At 38.4% G+C, this 23,458-nt stretch overlaps 1 protein-coding gene across 7 annotated transcripts in view; it reads left to right on the top strand.

Moving 5' to 3' along the window:
• The window catches only part of TASP1 (taspase 1), a 235,115-nt gene that overhangs the window by 195,535 nt on the left and 16,122 nt on the right, over positions 1-23,458 (top strand). For 4 of the 7 annotated variants that reach the window (XM_068565775.1, XM_068565776.1, XM_068565777.1 and 1 more), the window contains 2 exons: positions 9,033-9,106; positions 15,508-15,672. In XM_068565775.1, the coding sequence (XP_068421876.1) occupies positions 9,033-9,106; positions 15,508-15,672 (239 nt within the window). Of the gene's footprint in view, positions 1-9,032; positions 9,107-15,507; positions 15,673-23,458 lie in introns of those variants that run through there. The other 3 variants (XR_011076948.1, XM_068565779.1, XM_068565780.1) reach the window with 1 other exon arrangement.

Raw genomic sequence — 23,458 nt, 5'->3', positions numbered from 1 at the left:
TACTGGCATTAAAATTTTGGTGAGCACACATAAACACATGTACTTCAAAGGAGCTTCGTTCTCGGGGCCCAGCAATATCCCTTATTTCCATTTCATGACACATGCCACCACGAGCACTTATGACTAGGCATTCTGCTGGGCTTACACGATCATAAAAATAACCCTCAAAGAGAAGGCAAATTAGTTATTAGACTGGTAGTGGGAAAAGAGTTACTTACGGTTGGTTACTGATGTTAATACCTTGTCTTAAAAATATAACTAAAACTTTATTCTGTAAGAGGGTCCAGGGTCATGGTTGGAAGCTTATTTCTTTAGCGCCTCAGCAATGCTTTGGGATTGTTACATCTTTGCTACAGTCTTAAGAGATAGGCTGGCATTTTGGTTCTTATTTAAGGATCAGATGGAAAGAAGCGAATTAAGTAACATTCTTAGATGCAAAGTGAATAAGGCAGACATGACATTTAAACTTTTCAACAACTGAGTTGCATTAACCTGTTGCGGTAGTGCTCTGAGATTTATATTTTTCAGAACTGGTTTTCATTTTTAAAATACAAAAGTGTTGATTACAAAAAGCTATCATTTGCTTTGTTTGCTTTATAACAGAACTTTTCTTCTGTTAAATATTACTAATACACTTTAAAAAGATTGGAAATAGATTTTCGTCTGTAACTTTTTTCTTCATCATGAGAAGTATACTTCTAGCTATAATCTAACTATATAGTCTTTTTTTTTTTTTTGCCACAAAGTTTTCCATCTGAAATAAAGAATACAAAGATTTATGAGCAGAATTCTAGTGATTATGTAATTCTTATTACTTTGGTTCTCCTAAAACTCTCAGGAAAACATTTTGACAAGTTTTATAGTCAGTTTTCATCTGCTCAAAATGTAATGTAGATCACCTTAGTATGAAACAAATCCTAAAAAAATATTTGTTGAATGAATGAAATCATGTTTCAATATAACTTGTTTCACTGAATGCTTTTCTCTTCAGCAGAGAACTTCCAAGTCCCAGCCATTGGCCACTTATTTCGTCAGTTTCTAATACAATAAAATGATAAAATAGGAAGAGAATTGAAATGTCCTTTGGGGCTTGTTTTACTCTTTGACCCACATCCCTCTCTTCCTTTTTCAGTCAGCATCTTTCTTTAGTCTTGAACAAATGGAGTGAGCCTTGGAAAGAGGGAATAATTATTTTCTTGGCTTAGCATAAGTGGACTTCTATAGAACTCCATCCCCATAGCTCCCCAGACAGTTCAGTGGTGAAAGTTTTTCAGGGCAGCAAGCCAACTCAAAGCTACTTCATGGCCATAATGGGACATGCATTATATGAATCTTAAGGATTCCATGTCAGGACAGTAAAGCATCCTTGAATGAACCCCCTACTGGGTTATAAAGAACCTCACCACCCGGGGGAAATCTGCAGAGACAAGAAGAAATTGTTCTATTTACAGTTCCTCTTCCTTCCCATTTTAAAAATGAATTTATCTTTATTTAATAAGGAGTAACTTAAACACTATGCAAAATGTCCTAGGGTAAGCCATTTGACCTAGGGCTAAGGAGTGGCAGCTGACTTGGCAACTGCCCAGCCCAAGACGGTTCTGATTTTAGAGTTTTGTTTTCCTTGCAAGAAAGTCTGGGATATGAAGCCAGGCAGAGAGGTTTGAAATGGGTGTGGGAGCCAGTGCAGCTGGGGGTTGTTAACAACAATTGGAGAACAACTTTTTTTTTTAAAAAAAAGGTGGCTGAGGGCTTCTCTCTGGTCAAAAAAAGAGAATCTGTTCGAATAGAAAAAACTTGCTTTGCAACTCTGGTAAGGAAATTTTGTTTGACTTAATTTAAACAGGATGACATGTGACTCAAAATGTCTCAGGCAGTGGGGGGACCCTAGACTGAAGTGGGGCTGCTCTCGGACATTATACCCCTACGTGAATTCATTTGTTCCAAAGCATTAAATACAACTTTCCAGACAGGCTGTCCTCTAAGATTATGTACAAATCCATTCCAACTGTCCCTGTAAGGCCATTAACTTGCCATTCTTGAGGAGCACACGTACAGCACATCCACACCTAATCTGTTCTCTGGCGCTGGAACAGGATCAGTAAGTATTGTTGACGATTTTTCACATCGTGCTGGTGTGTTGGGACATGATGTGAAGTCACTTGGTGGAGAAGAATCCTGCCAAATCCCCGTGTCCATCTTTCATATGTTAAACCCATAGCTTTAGGTATTCTTAATGTTTTCTGATGGAGGTCTTTTCATGATCTGGACATTTCCAGTAGCCTCACCATCCCTGGGCTTTGGCTTTCTAAAAACCAAAAGCCTTTTTCAAATCAGTAGTTGAGGTGTAAATAGTCACCAGCCACTACCAAAGGAGCGTGGTCATTACCGAGAGGCCAGGGCTTCCCTAAATGGAAATCAGCTTGAGCTTGACCACACCAAACACTATTTCAGACAGCACATTCACAGGCTCAGACATGCCACTCCAGGCCACTCATAAACCCTGCACGTTGCTTGAGTTCGTGGTCCCCTACATGTAATAATTACACAGGGAAAAATTCTGGTACTATGATATAGCATCTGCCCAGTTTGTATTATTATTAGAATCATTTTTTAAATACTGTTCCATAAAATTCAATTTTTTAGTGTAGGAGACAATTTTAGATTGAAAATTAAGAAATAAATTATAGACTTCTAGATATCACTGATGGTAAGAAATGCTACTTTTGTACTGAGTAGGGTTTAACATTTTAGTTTTTCTTCTATGTAATTGTATTTGAGCAAACTTTGTACTACTCTTGACTAGGTTTTAATTATAAATTGACTTAATTAAACAATTTTGAAAGATCTTTGTGAGAGAAGCTTTACCCTTGAGACAAATAAATGTTTTCTTATTTTTAAAAACTTTTGATGGTTTTGGCATTTTTTATTTCAAATGGAAATAAGTATTTGCTTTGTTTTGTTTTGATTGCTCTTTGAACATAGCAGGTTTCGTTCTATATATATGTGGCCAGTATAAATTTAAGTAGGGGTTTATTCATGCCCCTTCATAAGATTTGTTCATGTTTTAGGTAGTCACAAAACATGAAACAATTTGAAAGCATCCAATCAGTTTCACATCATAATAAAGCATTCTCATGAAGGGCAATTAAAAATATATGGTAACATGTCATTACGTCAAATTTCAGTGTATTTCAGAATGTCATAATCTAAACAGGGAAGAAATTAATTCTTCATAGATAAATTAGATTAACAAGGTAATTGAGATTCCTAGGTGTATTTAAAAAAAAATAGGACATAACTGAAAACAGGGCAAAATTCAAAAGTTTCAGAAGGGATGTATGATGAAAAGTAGGTTGCCCCCCTCTCAACTTCCTTAATCACAAGTTCCCTCTCTAGCGGTAACTGCTGTTGCTGCTTCCCAAGACTTTCTTCCAGAGACATCTCATGTATTTACAAACATTGTCATCCATGGTGCCTTTTTATTTTCTTTCACAAAAATGGCAGCACTATCTTTATGTGTCTTTCTCCACCTTTCCTTTTCTTTTAGATAAACTATATATTTTGCAGATTAGTGTTTTTTCCAACTGTAGCATGTCACATTAATGAGGTCTAATTTAGTGAGTCATGAGCAGAATTTTTTAATTGTAGTGCATAGAATATAAAGAACCCATGTACTAAGTGACAGTGTGTGGGGCTTTTTTGGTTTTGTTTTGGTTTTACTGTGGTTCATGGCAAAAATTTGAAAAAACACTTAGTGTGGATGGTTCCATATCATCCGTGTAGAACTTTCTCTTTGTTCTTAATGACTTGAATAGTATTCCATTGTCTAGGGTACCATTGTTCTTCATATATGCTCCCACCAAAAGGCAACCATGCTATTTCCAGTTTCTTCCTAATTAGAACTACTTCAGTGAATCTCTGTGTAAAGATGTTATTTTGTACATGTAAAGGCATATCTGTAGACTAAATACCTAAAGGTAGAATTGCTAGGTCAAAGGGTATGTCATTTTGAGAAAAAGAGTCTATCCTCATTATTTGCAGATTCGTATTTGTGAATTTTCTTACTTTCTGAAATTTACTTGTAATTGAAAGATCAATACTCCCAGCACTTTCCCAAGTCATTTGTGGGCATGGACAGAGTGGGGAAAAATTTGAGCTGGAAAAGTAGCAAAACTTACGGATTCATGAGATGACAACCGATAAAAAGAGCATAAGGGACAGCATTATTGTGAGGCTGAAAGCCAAAGAAATTCATGGGCAGGTCATCCAGGGTCAGGAAAATGTTAAGCTCTTCTTGGCTAGTGTGTTATTATAAAGAAATACTGCATAAAATTAATTAGTTATAAAAACATATATTAAATAGGATGTCTTTAAACAGAAACACACATAAAATAAGTTTACTTATCGATTGAAAATGCTGTGACCAGAGACTTGCAGGAACCTAACCCTGTATTTCCCTTGGGAGCGGTGGCTCAGTATTTGCTAATTCAGTGTTTATGGTGAATTTATAGAACATAACTACTGCAAATTATAAGAATGTATTTCCATATGGTCATACTCACACCGTTATTATATGAGAGTGCTCCTTCCTCGACCCCCAGGTAACATAATGCTGTTTTAACCTTTTGGTGTCTGATAACCTGAATGTTGAATTTCTTGTAGCTTTAATTTTCATTTCTTTTAGTAGGGGAAATGTAGAACATATTTTCACGTTTTAGAGTGATTCATATTCCCTTTTGTTCATATCCTTTTTGCTTCCTCTTTGGGTATTTGTCTTTTCCTTATTGATTTGTAGCAGATCTTTATATACTAAGAAAATTAGTCCTTTTTCTATAATATGAATTGCAAATATTTCCCCCAGCTTGTCACTCATCTCTTGACTTTTTTCCCATTTGGCAAAAGGTAATACTGTAAACATTTTTAATTTAGTCAAATGTATTATCTTGTTATAGTTTTAAAAGCTTACTTTAAGAGATATTTAAGAGTTGTGTTTGTGTTCGATGCTGTGTGATTCTAAATCCTTTTCAAGCTGATTAGATTTCAGAGTGAGAAAGCAATGGAGAATCACAGGTTTTAGAATCTAGAAGTCCAGTCTGAGTCCTAGGTTCTGCACTTGCTCAGATGGCCTCAGCCATGTTACCTCCCTTCTCGGAGCCCCAGGCTCCCCATCTAGGCTTTGCCGAGGTCCACTATGAAAGGCAGTGCCTGGCGGATGATAGATTCTCAGTGTTAGTTCCTCTCCTGCCTCCCTGAAGTCCTCCACCAAGAAATAATTTGTTAAATTATTCATTAATAATTTATTAAATTACTGAGTTGACATACACTAAAAGAAATAAAATAAGATTTCTTTTCAAAAGCATTTTATAATTTAAATTTTAGACAATCCTGCTGAGTTTCTGAAGTCTGAGCCTGAATGAGTGACTGATTTGAATTGTTGGTATTAAAAATAATGTGTCACATGAAAAGCTGCTCGACATCACTAATTATTAGAGAAATGCAAATCAAAACTACAATGAGGTATCACCTCACACCAGTTAGAATGGGCATCATCAGAAAATCTACAAACAACAAATGCTGGAGAGGGTGTGGAGAAAAGGGAACCCTCTTGCACTGTTGGTGGGAATGTAAATTGATACAGCCACTATGGAGAACAGTATGGAGGTTCCTTAAAAAACTAAAAATAGAATTACCATATGACCCAGCAATCCCACTACTGGGCATATACCCAGAGAAAACCATAATTCAAAAAGACACATGCACCCCAATGTTCATTTCAGCACTATTTACAATAGCCAGGTCACGGAAGCAACCTAAATGCCCATCGACAGATGAATGGCTAAAGAAGATGTGGTACATATATACAATGGAATATTACTCCGCCATAAAAAGGAACGAAATTGGGTCATTTGTAGAGACGTGGATGGATCTGGAGACTGTCATACAGAGTGAAGTAAGTCAGAAAGAGAAAAACAAATATCATATATTAATGCATATATGTGGAACCTAGAAAAATGGTACAGATGAACTGGTTTGCAGGGCAGAAATAGAGACACATGTAGAGAACAAACGTATGGACACCAAGGGGGGAAAGTGGCCGGGGTGGTGGTGGTGGTGTGATGAATTGGGAGATTGGGATTGACATGTATACACTAATATGTATAAAATGGATAACTAACAAGAACCTACTGTATAAAAAATAAATTAAATTTCAAAAATTCAAAAAAAAATAATGTGTCAGTACAATGCACCTCCTTTGTTTGTTTGTTTGTAAAAAGAGTGAATGAAGACTGAATTTCTAGACATTGAGTTACTTTCTTTAAGAACTCCTAAATTCTGTATCTAGAAACTTTATTGAAAACCTTTCAATAGAAAAATATTTAATGTGGTCAATCAGCACACCCAATTTATCCTGTTTTGTAAGTCTAAATTTTTCATGTGTTACATTTCCTTAAAGCAGGCTCTATTTTTAGAGAGAATAATGCAGTTTGAAATTGTCAAAATTGTGTCTTAAAAAAATAATGTGCAGTGTTTTTATCCTTCCCTTGCATGATTAGATTGACTATATATTTCCGTGTATTTTTCTTGGCTAATTCATGAGCAGTTACCACCTTAATATTTGGGGAATAAGGAGAGGTCACAATGTTAGAAATGCCTGAACTTTGTATTTAAATACAATGGCATTGTCACTACTCGAGAAATTCAGTAAGGCTTGAGTGCCTTTGCTCTATTAGGCAATTCAGAATATCCCAGACCTTGCTCTGGACTTCAAGGTTTTTGAAGTTCAAAGCAGATGTGTTAGGAAGAAAAAACATCTGGCAAAGAGAACTTGCTTCATTGCGTGACGCTGTTTTCCTGCACTCATCAGCGGAGCGTCTGTGGAGCAGGTTGGCAGGTTTGAGAATTAATTAATGATGAGGGAATGAGCCACTCTATGAGGAACTCAGTGTCGCCCCTTCTGCTTCTTCCTTCCCCATGTGTCTGGCAAAGCCTTCAGAGTCTAGGACCGCTGAGCCGCAGTTGTGTCTCAACTCACACACTTGTCTTCAGGCTTAATTAGCTTGGAGATGTAAACAGATGGATGGCCCGGGACCCAGAGGGTTGGTGTTGAGCAAGGCAGTTTTATTACTGGGGACTTTTGAAATTTTTGTGAAGTGCATCAAAACTTTAAAAATGCCTTTAAAAAAACTTAGAATTTTGGAAGTAAGTACTTGAAGGTGACAAAGCTTTGTGTGTATCTCAGTATTTTTCTTTCTGTAACTTTTTTTTTTTTTTTTGTAACTTTTAATTTAGATATAATTTCAAACTTACAGAGAAGTTTCGAGAACAGTACAAGGGACACCCGTGATTTCTTTACCCAGATTCACTCATTTTCATTTCCTCCGTTTGTTTTTCCATCTCCACTTCCTCCTTCCTTCCCTCTTCCCTTTACACACACACACAGACACACACACACACACACACACTTAAACATGGTACATTTTTTTTTCTGAATGACTTGAGAGCAAGGTGGAGAGATCTGGTGTCTTTACTCCTAATACTTCAGTGCTTATTTCTTAAGAACAAGGTTGTGCTTCTAAATAATCACAGTATAGTTGTCAAAATCACAGAATTTAATATTGATGCCACACTGTTACCTAATCCATAGTCCATTTTCAAACTCCATTAGTTGTGTCCCTTCAAGCACCCCCTGTCCCCATCCAGGCTCCATCCCAGGAGGACACATTGCCTTTAGTTGTCATGTTGCCTTTGTCTTCTTTATTTATTTTTTGGGCCACACCACGCAGCTTGTGGGGTCTTAGTTCCCCGACCAGGGATTGAACCCAGGGCCTTGGCAGTGGAACCACTGGACTGCCAGGGAAGTCCCTGGGATGCCTTTAAATGGGAACAGTTTCTCAACTCTCTTTGTATTTTTTGACTTTGACACTTTTTGAAGAGTTCAAGCCAGTTATTTAGTAGTGTTCCTATATCAGATTTGTGTGGTGTTTCCTCATGCAATTCTGGTTCTGCATTTTTGGCAAGAACACCACAGAAGTGGCAGTGAGTCTCAGGAGGCACGTTGTGTTGATTTGTCCCTTAATTGATGACGTTAGCTTCCATCATTGGATTAAAGTGGAGTCCATGGGTTTCTCCACAGTGAACTTATACTTTGCCCCTTTATACTTCATAAGAATTTTGTGGAGAGATCACACTGAGATTATGTAAATAGCCTGTTCCTCTTCAGATTCTCCTAGTTTTAGGAAGTGTGATGGCTTTCTAACTCTGTTGTTTCTTCTGTATTTATTAGTTGGCATTCTGCTACAAGGAATTGCTTTCTCTTCTCCCCCATTTTATTTATTCCTTTATGTGTTTGCATTAGTATGGGCTCATTGGTTTTAATTTTGTTCAGTGGTGGTAATTCTATACTGTTATTATTTATTTTGATACTTAGATTGACTCAGATATGGCCAGTGTAAGTCCGTGCAGGCTGACCCTGGGTCCTTTTGATAAGTCCTCCTCATTCTTTGAGCACTTCCTTATTTTCTGGCACAAAAAGATGTTCCAGATTCATTTAATATTTTCTCTGCCCCAGCCTTGGAATCAACATTTCTCCAAGGAATCCTGGTTCCTTTTCATGGAGAATGGTATTTGAAAACCTAGACCCTGGGGGGTGTGTGTGTGTGTGTCTGTGTGTGTTTTAAAGGAAACTACGTTATAGAATATTATATTTACTAAATCATTGTGTACTGTATGTATGAGTGTGTGTGCATGCATGTGTGTTGTTTAACGTTACAAGTTTCAAACAGAAGAGCATTTATTTTACATGTAATAATCATAAGTTTTGACAAGTAAGAAATACATTTTTCATTTCACAGTAAACGGTATTACACGGTTCTGAGTGCTAAATCATCCTGACATTTATGAAGGAGCGAATGGAAAGTAGGGAGCCCGAGTGTGTTAAATATAAAGCTATCTTTAACTGTTGTATTAAAAAGCAGAGATTTATTTTCCATCTGTGATCTGAATGTGCCTATTTGTGTTCTCTTCCATGGCAGTGGAATTTCTGTGGAGCCACACGACGGAGAGCATGTGTGTTGGATATATGTCAGCCCAGGATGGGAAGGCCAAGGTAAGCGGGAAAACGGGGGCATAATTGGAAAACCTTGCAGCCACCGTGTGAACCTCTAACCGGCCAAGTGGACACAATGGAATTTTTTCAGCCTCTCTTGGCGGTAGCTCTGTGATCTTTATGAGAATCTGATAAAGAACAGTTAACGGTTCCAAAGAAAACTAGCAGATCTTTCTTGCTTTTGATGATGGAGCAGGAGAGATTAGGACAAACCTTTTATTTTTTTTTAATCTTGTTCTTCTTCATCCACTGTGAATAATTGGAAAAGAAGAAACTGGGGATTGGGAAGAGCAAATGGGTGTGCCACTCATGGCTGGCAGGGCTGGGTGATTTTGCAAGGAGGATGGGAATAGCTAAAGGAGACCGAGGCAAAGTTAGCTGAGCACTTGGACCACAGCCTGCGTGTGTGAGGGCAGAGATGCCCAGCGTCCTTGCAAGGACTACCTGGCTTGTGCTCTGGTGTGGTCTGACACGGCATCCTCATGGCAGAGTCAAAGGTCTGTGCCCCGTGTGCCACGCACCCTGGGCCCTCATCCCCCAGTGAGTCACAACATTCACAGAGAATGTCCACGCAGCGCCCCTTGAGTCGCTTGGCTTCCCTGCACTCAAGAGGGGTGAGCCTGGGAGTCAGAAACATAATTTGTGGATTTATTTTATACTGGCCTCATGTTCTTCTTGTTCATAAAATTTTTAGGAACAGCTGTGGCATATGATGTTTACTTGGCATTAAAGTACCTCAATTACAAAGCTGTAAAGCCTCTCTTTCAAAGGGCATGATTTATTTTACACATTTGGAAATGCAAGTAAGGAAACTTCTGATGTAAACTGTCTGATAGAGATGGGATCATTAACAAATTAAGGCTACAAGTAAGAAAGAGTAACTTCTTGCTTATTGGTCATATAACACCCATCCAGGCTGGCCTCTGAATATTACCCAGCAAGCCAGTAGCATCACAGGGCTTTGTGAGGACAGCGTATGGGAGCTTTGTTCCATAGTACATAGAGAAGAGAATTATAATGGCTCCTTTTTTAATGGAATTAAAAAAGGTGATTTAGAGCAACAGCCAGCTCTACCCACCACCAGTCCCTCCCATCAGGAAACTTCCACAATCCTCTTAGATAGCCTCATCCACCAGAGGGCAGACAGCAGAAGCAAGAAGAACTACAATCTTGCAGCCTGTGGAACAAAAACCACATTCACAGAAACATAGACAAGATGAAGAGGCAGAGAGCTATGTACCAGATGAAGGAACAAGGTAAAACTCCAGAAAAACAACTAAATGAAGTGGAGATAGGCAGCCTTCCAGAAAAAGAATGCAGAATAATGATAGTGAAGATGATCCAGGATCTCGGAAAAAGAATGGAGGCAAAGATCGAGAAGATTCAAGAAGTGTTTAACAAAGATCTAGAAGAATTAAAGAACAAACATAGATGAACAATACAATAGCTGAAATGAAAAATACACTAGAAGGAATCAATAGCAGAATAACGAGGCAGAAGAACAGATAAGTGACCTGGAAGACAGAATGGTGGAATTCACTGCTACGGAACAGAATAAAGAAAAAAGAATGAAAAGAAATGAAGACAGCCTAAGAGACCTTTGGGACAACATTAAACGCAACAACATTCACATTATAGGGGTCCTAGAAGGAGAAGAGAGAGAGAAAGGACCCGAGAAAATAAGAGATTATAGTCAAAAACTTCCCTAACATGGGAAAGGAAATAGCCACCCAAGTCCAGGAAGCGCAGAGAGTCCCATACAGGATAAACCCAAGGAGAAACACTCCAAGACACATAGTAATCAAATTGGCAAAAATTAAAGACAAAGAAAAATTATTGAAAGCATCAAGGGAAAAATGACAAATAACATACAAGGGAACTCCCATAAGGTTAACAGCTGATTTCTCAGCAGAAACTCTACAAGCCAGAAGGGAGTGGCATGGTATACCTAAAGTGATGAAAGGGAAGAAGCTACAACCAAGATTACTCTACCCAGCAAGGATCTCATTCAGATTCGATGGAGAAATCAAAAGCTTTACAGACAAGCAAAAGCTAAGAGAATTCAAACTAGCTCTCCAACAAATGCTAAAGGAACTTCTCTAAGTGGGAAACACAAGAGAAGAAAAGGACCCGCAAAAACAAACCCAAAACAATTAAGAAAATGGTCATAGGAACATACATATCGATAATTACCTTAAACGTGAATGGATTAAATGCTCCAAGCAAAAGGCACGGGCTCACTGAATGGATACAAAAACAAGACCCATCTATATGCTGTCTGCAAGAGACCCACTTCAAACCTAGGGATACATACAGACTGAAAGTGAGGGGATGGAAAAAAATATTCCATGCAAATGGAAATCAAAAGAAAGCTGGAGCAGCAATACTCATATCAGATAGAATAGACTTTAAAATAAAGAATGTTACAAGAGACAGGGAAGGGCACTACATAATGATCAAGGGATCAATCCAAGAAGAAGATATAACAACTATAAATATATATGCACCCAGCACAGGAGCACCTCAGTACATAAGGCAACTGCTAACAGCTATAAAAGAGGAAATCAACAGTAACACAATAATAGTGTGGGACTTTAACACCTCACTTACACCAATGGACACATCATCCAAACAGAAAATTAATAAGGAAACACAAGCTTTAAATGACACAATAGACCAGATAGATTTAATTGATACTTGTAGGACATTCCATCCAAAAACAGCAGATTACACTTTCTTCTCAAGTGCGCACGGAACATTCTCCAGGATAGATCACATCTTGGGTCACAAATCAAGCCTCCGTGAATTTAAGAAAATTGAAATCATATCAAGCATCTTTTCTGACCACAACGCTATGAGATTAGAAATGAATTACAGGGAAGAAAACGTAAAAAACACAAACACATGGAGGCTGAACAATACGTTACTAAAGAACCAAGAGATCACTGAAGAAATCAAAGGGGAAATGAAAAAATACCTAGAGACAAATGACAATGAAAACACGACGATCCAAAACCTATGGGATGCAGCAAAAGCAGTTCTAAGAGGGAAGTTTATAGCTATACAAGCCTACCTCAAGAAGCAAGAAACATCTCAAATAAACAATCTAACCTTACACCTAAAGGAACTAGAGAAAGAAGAACAAACAAAACCCAAAGTTAGCAGAAGGAAAGAAATCATAATGATCAGAGCAGAAATAAATGAAATGAAACAAAGAAACCAATAGCAAAGATCAATAAAACTAAAAGGTAGTTCTTTGTGAAGATACACACAATTGATAAACCATTAGCCAGACTCATCAAGAAAAAGAAGGAGAGGACTCAAATCAATAAAATTAGAAATGAAAATGGAGAAGTTACAACAGACACCGCAGAAATACAAAGCATCCTAGACTACTACAAGCAACTCTATGGCAATAAAATGGACAACCTGGAAGAAATGGACAAATTCTTAGAAAGGTATAACCTTTCAAGACTGAGCCAGGAAGAAATAGAAAATATGAACAGACCAATCACAAGTAATGAAATTGAAACTGTGATTGAAAATCTTGCAACAAACAAAAGTCCAGGACCAGATGGCTTCACAGGTGAATTCTATCAAACATTTAGAGAAGAGCTAACACCCATCCTTCTCAAAGTCTTCCAAAAAATTGCAGAGGAAGGCACACTCCCAAAGTCATTCTATGAGGCCACCGTCACCCTGATACCAAAACCAGACAAAGACACTGCAAAAAAAGAAAATTACAGACCAATATCACTGATGAATATAGATGGAAAGATCCTCAACAAAATGCTAGCAAACAGAATCCAACAACACATTAAAAGGATCATACACCATGATCAAGTTGGATTTACCCCAGGGATCCAAGGATTCTTCAATATATGCAAATCAATCAATGTGATACACCATATTAACAAACTGAAGAATAAAAATCCTATGATCATCTCAATAGATGCAGAAAAAGCTTTTGACAAAATTCATCACCCATTTTTGATAAAAACTGTCCAGAAAGTGGGCATAGAGGGAACCTACCTCAACATAATAAAGGCCATATATGACAAACCCACAGCAAACATCATTCTCAATGTTGAAAAACTGAAACCATTTCCTCTAAGATCAGGAACAAGACAAGGATGTCCACTCTCACCACTATTATTCAACATAATTTTGGAAGTCCTAGCCACGGCAATCAGGGAAGAAAAAGAAATAAAAGAATACAAAGAAATTAAGGATGACATAAACAGATGGAGAGATATACCATGTTCTTGGATAGGAAGAATCAATATTGTGAAAATGACTATACTACCCAAAGCAATCTACAGATTCAATGCAATCCCTATCAAATTACCAATGGCATTTTTTACAGAACTGGAACAAAAAAATCTTAAAATTTGTATGGAGACACAAAAGACCCCAAATAGCCAAAGCAGTCTTGAGGGAAAAACACGGAGCTGGAGGAATCAGACTCCCTGACTTCAGACTATACTACAAAGCTCCAGTAATCAAGACAATATGGTACTGGCACTAAAAGAGAAATATAGATCAATGGAACAAGATAGAAAGCCCAGAGATAAACGCACGCACCTGTGGTCAACTAATCTATGACAAAGGAGGCAAGGATATACTATGGAGAAAAGGCAGTCTCTTCAATAAGTGGTGCTGGGAAAACTGGACAGCTACATGTAGAAGAATAAAATTAGAATACTCCCTAACACCATACACAAAAATAAACTCAAAATGGCTTAGAGACCTAAATGTAAGACCGGACACTATAAAACTCTTAGAGGAAAACGTAGGAAGGACACTCTGTGACATAAATCACAGTTACTTATTTTTTGATCCACCTCCTAGAGTAATGGAAATAAAAACAAAAATAAACAAATGGGACCTAATGAAACTTAAAAGCTTTTGCACAGCAAAGGAAACCATAAACAAGATGAAAAGACAACCCTCAGAATGGGAGAAAATATTTGCAAACAAATCAATGGACAAAGGATTAATCTCCAAAGTATATAAACAGCTCATGCTGCAGCTCTATATTAAAAAAACAAACAACCCAATTCAAAAATGGGCAGAAGACCTAAATAGACATTTCTCCAAAGAAGACATCAGATGGCCAAGAAGCACATGAAAAGCTGCTCAACATCACTAATTATTAGAGAAATGCAAATCAAAACTACAATGAGGTATCACCTCACACCAGTTAGAATGGGCATCATCAGAAAATCTACAAACAACAAATGCTGGAGAGGGTGTGGAGAAAAGGGAACCCTCTTGCACTGTTGGTGGGAATGTAAATTGATACAGCTACTATGGAGAACAGTATGGAGGTTCCTTAAGGAACTAAAAATAGAATTACCATATGACCCAGCAATCCCACTACTGGGCATATACCCAGAGAAAACCATAATTCAAAAAGACACATGCACCCCAATGTTCATTTCAGCACTATTTACAATAGCCAGGTTATGGAAGCAACCTAAATGCCCATCGACAGATGAATGGCTAAAGAAGATGTGGTACATATATACAATGGAATATTACTCCGCCATAAAAAGGAACGAAATTGGGTCATTTGTAGAGATGTGGATGGATCTGGAGACTGTCATACAGAGTGAAGTAAGTCAGAAAGAGAAAAACAAATATCGTATATTAATGCATGTATGTGGAACCTAGAAAAATGGTACAGATGAACTGGTTTGCAGGGCAGAAATTGAGACACCGAAGTAGAGAACAAACGTATGGACACCAAGGGGGGAAAGCGATGGGGGTTGAGGGTGGTGGTGTGATGAATTGGGAGATTGGGATTGACATGTATACACTGATGTGTATAAAATTGATGACTATTAACCTGCTGTATAAAAAAATAAATTTAAATAAAAAAATAAAAAGGTGATTTATGGGTTTAGAGCAACACTACCTAAAAGAATTTTCTGTGTTGATGGAAATAATTTATATTTATATTTATATTGTGTCATCCGATATGATAGCCACTAGACACATGTGGCACTGAGCACTGGAAATGTGGCGAGTATGCCCGAGGAACAGAATTTAAAATTTTGCTTAAATGTAAATAGCCACATGTGGCTAGTGGCTACCATACTGAACAGCACCGGTTTAAAGAAAGAGTGGAAAAGTGGCTCTCTAAATAAATATTTTCAAAACATTCTTTTTTTCCCAATGCCAAAACGGTTCCAAAATATAAAATAAGCCTGATAAGCCATAGGAATCCTTGCCCAAGAATAGCTTGCAGCCAGTTAAGTTTCTCTCACCCTTGACATGTTGAATCTGAGCTAAAATTGCTTTTTAACAAAAAAACATGGAAGAGGTAGACTTCAGTAGTGGAGCTGGTCTGAAATCTGTCTGGTGGGGACAGTCAAGTTATTAAGTCCCGTTTGCAGAAATGTTCCTGTCATCCCTGCTGGTGGCCTGTGGAAGACACCTTGCTATTTAACATGAAATATGGGAGGAAGGAGAGTGGAGAGTCCTGCCTTAAGCCCAAAGATATTTGGCTTCCAGTTGCATCGCTTGACATCTGGTGGACGTGGTTTTCATATTGCTGGTAAATTCTCCAGCTGGTGGTATTGATGGGCCAACAGATACAGCTGCTTCTCTTGCCTCACTTGTAAATTATGTGTTCGACCTTCCTTGCAGAGAGTTCATCCCTTTCCCTTTCTTTCTCCTTTGAGCCTGTGGCTACAAATGCTTTCCCCCAAAAAACCAACCAAACAAAAAAACCCCAAAACACTAAAGCTTTGGTTGCTGAATTTTATTGATAAAAAACAAAACAAACAAACATCTCTTCTGTCATAAAGCCTGGAATTTTATTGTATTGCAAGTATGACAAAGTTGTAGATGAGAAGCTGAGCTCAAAAGAGGAAAGAGGGGCTATAGCAAAGTTTATATTCTTTTTAAGAGAGCAAGCCTTTGGCCTACCCCCTGGTTTCCTGATTTCTGTGAAAGGATTATTGAATTAGTGGCATACCCATTCAAGCATGATGATGGGTTTGTGAAACATGCTCTCATATGATATTGCAAACCACAGTAGCAAAATGAGAAAGAAGGCATCTTTATTTTATTTTACTTTATTTTATTTTTGGCCGTACCATGTGGCATGCAAGATCCTAGTTCCCTGACCAGGGATCGAACCCATGCCCCCTGCAGTGGAAACACGGAGTCTTAACCACTGGACCGCCAGGGAAGTCCCAGAAGGCATCTTCAAAAACTGAAACAGCAACAACAACAACATTTTTTTAAATTTAAAAACTACTTATGAAAAGTTTTTTTTGTTTTTAATTTGCCCTGCTTTCCAAAAATTGCCTTCTTTCTGCTTGTTACCAAACTCAGAAACTAAAGCCACCTGGCCATTTGAACATTTTATATAAGCTAACTATGTTTAATCCAGGTTAATACCTTGAATTAAAGTTCACCTCAAAATTGTACTGCTTTGAAAAGGCTGGATAATAACTAATATCATAACCAGAATTCGTATATAATTTGAATAAATAGAGGTAGGTTCTTTTATAAGTTTCTTTCTTTCTTTTTTTTAATAGAATGCTCTTGTAGTTGTATACCTTAATTTAATTTCTAAACCCCTTCTGTAGCATGAGTTAAAGAGATTTCTTTTTATTGAACCAAAATTAGGGCATTGATACCAGTTGGATTTAAAAATCAGATTGCCTGTATCCTACCCAAGATAGCAGACAGTTAATGAATGGTTTTTAATAAACACCCAGTGTGTATGGACTACTATAATAAAAACAGATGTTAACATTGGCATGGAACTTATTCAGGTATAATAAGTGAAACCTAGGTTTCTTTTACTATGTAGAGGTCATTTTTTATAACACAGTGAAAATACTGTTATAAAAATTAATCCTTGAGTAGGAGCAGGCTATTTTATGGTCTTAAGGTGTTTCCCCATAGATTCTTATTAGTTGCAGGGGAAAATAATAAGTATATAATGGAGAAACCAGGCAATAACTTGACCATGTGATCAAAATTAATGTCGTGAGTGAGGGGTAGATGGACATATCATGTGCCTCTGGATGTGAGAACCTGAGAAAGACACAACATCACTTTTGCAGTATCCCATCTGGAAGTGCACAGACTGAATCTAACCACAAGGAAACATCAGACAAATTGAAAATGAAGAACATTCTAGGAAGAAAGAAAAAGGGGACTATATTCTTCAAAAATGTCAATGTCATAAAAGACAAAGGCTGAGGAAATGTTCCAGATTAAACAATGTTAAAGAGTCGTGACAACTAGTATATGCAATAACTGATCCTAGGCTGGATCCTATATGGGAGGGGAAAAATGCCAAAAATGTATTTTTAGGTCAATTTACAAAATGGGATATAGATAGTAGAAAATGTTGTATAATTTTAAAATGTACTTGTTATAACTATACTGTGGTATGCAGGGAAATATTCTTACCTTTAGTACAAACTGAAGTGTTCGGAGGTAAAGGGCCGATGGGTATTGTATATATATGGCCCTTCCTCCCTAGATACTTGCTTGCCATCTGCAAAATTCTAAATTCTACATTGCAGATTAATAAGCATATATGTTGCTATTCAGTTTTTGGTAGGATTTTTGCAACCCCAAATGTAGTATCTACCATGCTTTGTTTTTATGAAGATAGTTTCTGGGGCTTTTAAAAAAATCTCAGTAAATGTCTGTGTACAAGGGACAGCACGGATGAGATTTCTGAGAGCTTTTTACTAGGCTTAACTTGTGTCTCAAGGAAAGCCATGGGAGGAAGACTTAAATATAAAACATGAGGTACATGGGACTTCCCTGGTGGCACAGCAGCTAAGACTCTGCGCTCCCAATTCAGGGGCCCGGCTTCGATCCCTGGTCAGGGAACTAGATCGCACATGTATGCCGCAGCTAAGAGTTTGCATGCCACAGCCAAGAAGCCCACGAGCCGCAACTAAGGAGCCTGCCTGCCGCAACTAAGACCCGGTGCAACCAAATAAATTAATTAAAAAAAAATGAGGTCCACAAGAGGGAGTTACCAAAAGAAATGAGAAAAAGACTTCCACTTCCAATTAGGATGAAGGAAGTCACAAGAGACTGTTGCGCCTACTCCCAATAATGAGAATGAGCTGGATAAACTATAAAGTCATAGATTTTAAAAATTATCCCAAAAGCAGAATATGGTAGAAAAACTTAAATGAACTAAATTCCAGAAAGAGATAAGCCTTTCCTAGGAGAGAGAAAAGCTCTGACTGCTTCATCCCTGGCAAAGCAGCAGGAGGAGGGTTTTTTAAAGGTGTCAGCAAGACCATCTATAAAGAGACAGTGTGATATAATAAGAGAATGGGGTTTGGAGTTAGCCAGACTTGGATTTCCATCCTGAAGCCCCCTGCTTTGTAACCTGGGGCAGGTTGCATATCTGACCCTTGGTTTCCTTATCTTTAAAGTGGGAATACTACCGATGCTTTCCGAGCATTCTGAATATTAATTGAATAATACAACCAAAGTGCATATAATAGAGCTACATACATTGTGATGGGTGATGGTGGTGGCGGTGCTGGTAGAAGTGGTAGAGAGTTTCTCAGGGCTGTCACCTTGCAGCTCTGCAGCCTCATTTACACTGTAACCGTGTTCCCAAACATGCCGTGTCCATTGCCTACCACAGGAGTGACACTTCCTGGATTTTCACCCTGCTTTCCTGGTGGAGATGGTAGGGGTTATTACATTTTGACAAAATGCAACTCTAGCTTGTAAATATAAACCAACTGACAAGTGAGTTCAGAGATCCCAGAAGAGGAAAAAAAATTGAAGCTGCAAGAATAGACACACACACACACACACACACACACACACACACACACACAACCCTGCAATTCAGGCCAGTATGATAGTAACGGAGCCCTTTCAGAAAGCTTTCTGACTAGATGTCTACCAACTTGACAGCATCACAAACTTAGGCTTTTAAATGAAACCTAAGTTGCCTGCAGCATTTCTGATAAGCTCACCTAACTGAATAATTTTCCCTTTAAAAGTAAGAGGGAAGAATATTGTTTACTAGCTACTGTTGAGTATCTCTTATGTGAACACAGGCAGCCTTCTCAGATTCCTCTGAGCTCTAGACAGTGGAACACCTTTGGGTGTGTTGACCGTGAGTTCCTTAAAAGGGACTTTAGTTCCACGATAGTGGCCAGTGACACTCAGTCACTGGGTGGGTATATTGGATCATATTTTAGATTTATGAAGAACCACTTAGACACAAGTTGGCCTTGGTCTAAGCCAACTTTTAACTGCTTCTGATAATCTAGTCCCCATGTTACTCAACAACTGAAGGAGTCTGATCCCTGGCAGGAAGCCAACTGCCCCAAGATGGTGTTAGGTGCCGCCAACAAGCTATGTACTAGGAAAACATCCCAGACAGCTAAGTTTGGCAAGTGTGCTTTATGGAACAGAAGGAAAAGTGGCTAATCAGTGATTTTACTTGTACCTTTTAAGCTTGCCCAGAATTTCAAATATAGAAAATCGCATTTCTTTTCCATGCTCTTAGGACTTCCAGGAGGATCCCGTTGGGTTTATTTAGAAAGTTCTTTAGACAAACAGGAGAAGATTGTAGAAGGTTGGGTATGTGGAAAACAAACTTTAAGACCCAAGTTTCCTCAGCCTCAAGTTTAGTTCTAAGAGTAGTTGGTAATTTTATTTTTGCCTAATTAGTCTTATGCCATCAGTTTCTTCCAAATGATTCATTTGACATAGCTCCAAAGCAATAAATAGAATAAACACAAAGAGGGAATTCACTATGTTGGCAAGAGCATAAATCTTCCCAGAGGTATTAACCATATTTATCCAAATAAATCTCATTTTAATCATGGTGTAGGGTTAGATCTCTGCAAAGATAAATATGTCTATTGCTTGGACTTGTAGACATTCCATGTTAGTTGGAAGGCAGTGAATAAACCTTTTTTTCTGGTTATAGCAACATAGAAAATAATGAAAACATTAATTTCTCTACCTCTATATACTTAACATAGCCATCAGCTTACATAGTTCACATCAGGTGTGAACTTAACATTAGAATGTGACCTTGTTACCTTCTAGTACCCAGCATTTTAGGTAAATATGTACCTTCCCAAAGCAGACACGTGCCTGCATTTTATGCACAGAACAACGCATAAGTGTGAGATGTAACTGAGACAAGCATTCATGAGAATGATCGGCCTTATTACCCACAGTGAGTAAGTAATGGTTACAGGATGGTCATTTCTTTCTCTTGGTTGAAAAGCAGTGGACAAATGATGAAAGGAATCTTTTCTTGTTTTTTTTTTTTCAATCTTAAGACAAAAAAGGCCATAATCTTGGTCATGCCATTCTTGTTTCTTGTTAACTTTCTAACTTGAAACAAGGTATTGGTTTCTTTGATTGTAAAGATTCAGGATCACCCATTGATTTTATGTTGTAAGAACTTCTATTATATTATTTTCTTAAGTAGGTGAGTAGTGATGGGAACTGAATCTACAGGTATGCAGTCAGTATACACGGAGGTACTAATGGCCCCGCAGGGCCCCGCACACATGGGCATTCATTCCATAGATACGCCTTCTATGAGTGGCTCCCTGTTGAGGTTGAGGGTAGAACTTTGAGTCCAGATGGTTGTTTGGATACAACATTTTATCCCCACTCTCCCTCCTCCCCAGGAACCTGCAGATTTGAGCTCAAAAGCTGAATTCATCAGCAGATCAGCCTTTTTAAAAAAATTGAAAATGTTTACATAAAAAATTTGAACTTACATAAAGTAGAAATTTTGAATAAAATCTTTATACAAGATTTAAATGTTTTAAGTTTTACGTAAAGGTAAAATTTTCTTCCTCCTGGCTTGTTTTCTCTCGTAAGAGTAGATTTGGCCACACTGGGACCCACTTCCTACATGGCCGTGACTAGTTGGACCCAAGTGGTAGCCACCCTGTTTGGTGGGGTCTGGACATTCCACTCTGACAGTCCTACACCTGGCCTGTTTCACTTACAGGCATTGGAGACTGACCCGTGTTGTAGATTTTGAATGCTAAGCAAAGTCTGTCTGCTGGAATACATTTTTATTCCGGTACCATTCATTCAAATAATATAGTTTCTGTCTTCTTTAAAGCCTTCATCTTGGAGCGTCCATTCTGTCTAATCCTAAGGATTAAACTTCTTCTCTGATGATTATTATGTATGATTTTTATGTCTTATAAGTAAAGCAGTGCTGTAAATTGGTGAAACTTTAACATTTTAGTCATAACTAATTGAGACATTTGGATACGGTTGAGCTACTCTCTCTATTTGCATTCTTTTCAAATACTTCTGGATGCAATAAGGGGTACGTATGACGATTTACTTTTATGCTCTTGAGCTGTCATCACTGCACTGTACGTGTTTGGGCTACACCGTCTGCTGCAGTGTTGAAGGCATGAAAAGAAACTTAATTTAGAATGAGGGTTGTGTTAATGCTTCACTATTAGGAGATGCTCAGGGTACTTGGAAACAGCTTTTTCTTCACTTGAAATAGAAAATTAATCGTATTTTGAACGTACCTCCTGTAACGGATGAAAACCCCAATAATCCCGATTTCTTCCATTGATAGGTCTTGTAGATATTATGGTAAAATTTTGAACAGTTAGAAACTGCTAACAGTTAGAACCTGCCCCGTTAAAAATGGAAGATCTTGGCAAAACAAACTCTTACTAGGCAGTTAGTAATAAGCCCCAGTAGCCTGTGAATAAAACATGCTTCCAACCCAAATTTCTACAAACTTCCAAAGCCAGGTCAGACAGGAAGGACCCGGTCTTTAAGGTGATAACCTCTTAGGTACAACAAGTTCCTGAATCTAGCAATTTATGTTTTTGTTCAGTAGGCCATACTTGGGGCAAAAAAGAAATAAATACAATCTATAAGCTTTTCACCATCAAAGATGACAAAAATTCATTTCTTCATAACCTCAGTTAATCAGTATTAGAGCTAATCAGGGATTTATTACAGTGATTAGTAATGATTAACTGGGAAGGAAGCCTTGATTCTTTGGCTTTGAGATTTTAGCTATTAGAAAAACTCAGTTTACTTAGGAGTACAGTTTTGATGAAACATAGTGGCTCATTTTTTAAAACGAAATATTTATTAAACAAATGCTATTGAGCGCCTATTATATTCAGGTACTTTCCTGGAAACATAATAGTGAACAAAAAAGCTAAGAATCTTTGTACTCCTGGCCTGACACACTAGTGGGGAAGATAATAACCAAGATAAATAAGGCATATAGTATGTTTGTGATAAGTGCTAAAAAGAAACGCGAAGCTGGCAAGGATTTTAGGAAGTATGAGGGTTCCGATGTTAGGCAGGTCTCACTGAGAAAGTGACATTTGAGTAAAGCCTTGGAAGATTTATGGGAGCAAGGCAAGAACGTCCCAGCATGGAGAACAGCAAGAGCAGAGGCCTTCAAGCAGGAGTGAGTGTTCCGGGTGTGACGGAGGGACAGTGAGAAGGCTGGTCTTAGTGGGACAGAGTAAGCCATGGGGGACCAGACCATGTGGGTTCTTACCGGTCACTGTTGGGATCTGGGCTCTTCCAAAGCCACTGGAGGGTAGTGAGCAGAGGAGTGACAATGTCTGGCTCACATTTGAAGAGGTGACTCCAGCTGCTGAAAGGGAGGCAGAGTGGACGGCCGTTGCCACCCGTGAGTGACGATAATGAGTTCGACTAGAACGTTAGCTGGGCAGGCGGTGAGAGCCAGTTTGCTTCTGTGTCCATTTTAAGAGAGAGCCGACAGGAGCTGCCGATGGATTGGACAGAGGCATGGGGGAAAGAGAGAAGGCAGCAATGAGAATGGAGTTACCATTTACCAGCGGGAGGAAGAAGGTGAGGAGGGAGGAAGCAGGCTTGAGGGGAAGTAGAAAGAGCTCAGTTCTGGATGTGTTCATCTGGAGATGCCTGTTAGGCATTGAATGGAGATGGTCAGTGGGTGGTTGGATATATGTGTCAGGAGAGAGGACCAAGTTGAAGATGCATATTTGGGAATCTCAGCATATAAATGCTTTTTTAAAACTACAAGGCTAGATGCGATCACCAAGAGAGGGACCACAGCCAGGAGAAAAGATTTCTGAGGAATTGCTGTGTTGATAAGTCAGAGAGGTGAAGAACCCAACAAAGGAGACTGAGAAACGGCCGTAGAGGCTGGTGGAGAACCAGGGGAGGGTGGGGTCTTAGAAATCAAGGAGAGAAACTATTTCAAGGCCAAGAGAGTGATCAGCTTTATCAGATCCTGTACTCTGGGCCCATGAAGTTAGGTCTGAGGACAGACCACTGGATTTAGCATTCGGAATTCATTGCTTACCTTGGTAAGAGCTG

This window comes from Eschrichtius robustus, chromosome 16, assembly GCF_028021215.1.
Source record: "Eschrichtius robustus isolate mEscRob2 chromosome 16, mEscRob2.pri, whole genome shotgun sequence".
In the NCBI taxonomy this organism is placed as follows: domain Eukaryota; kingdom Metazoa; phylum Chordata; class Mammalia; order Artiodactyla; family Eschrichtiidae; genus Eschrichtius; species Eschrichtius robustus.
Note: the sequence above shows the minus strand (reverse complement) of the source record. Positions and strands in the feature narration are given on the sequence as shown.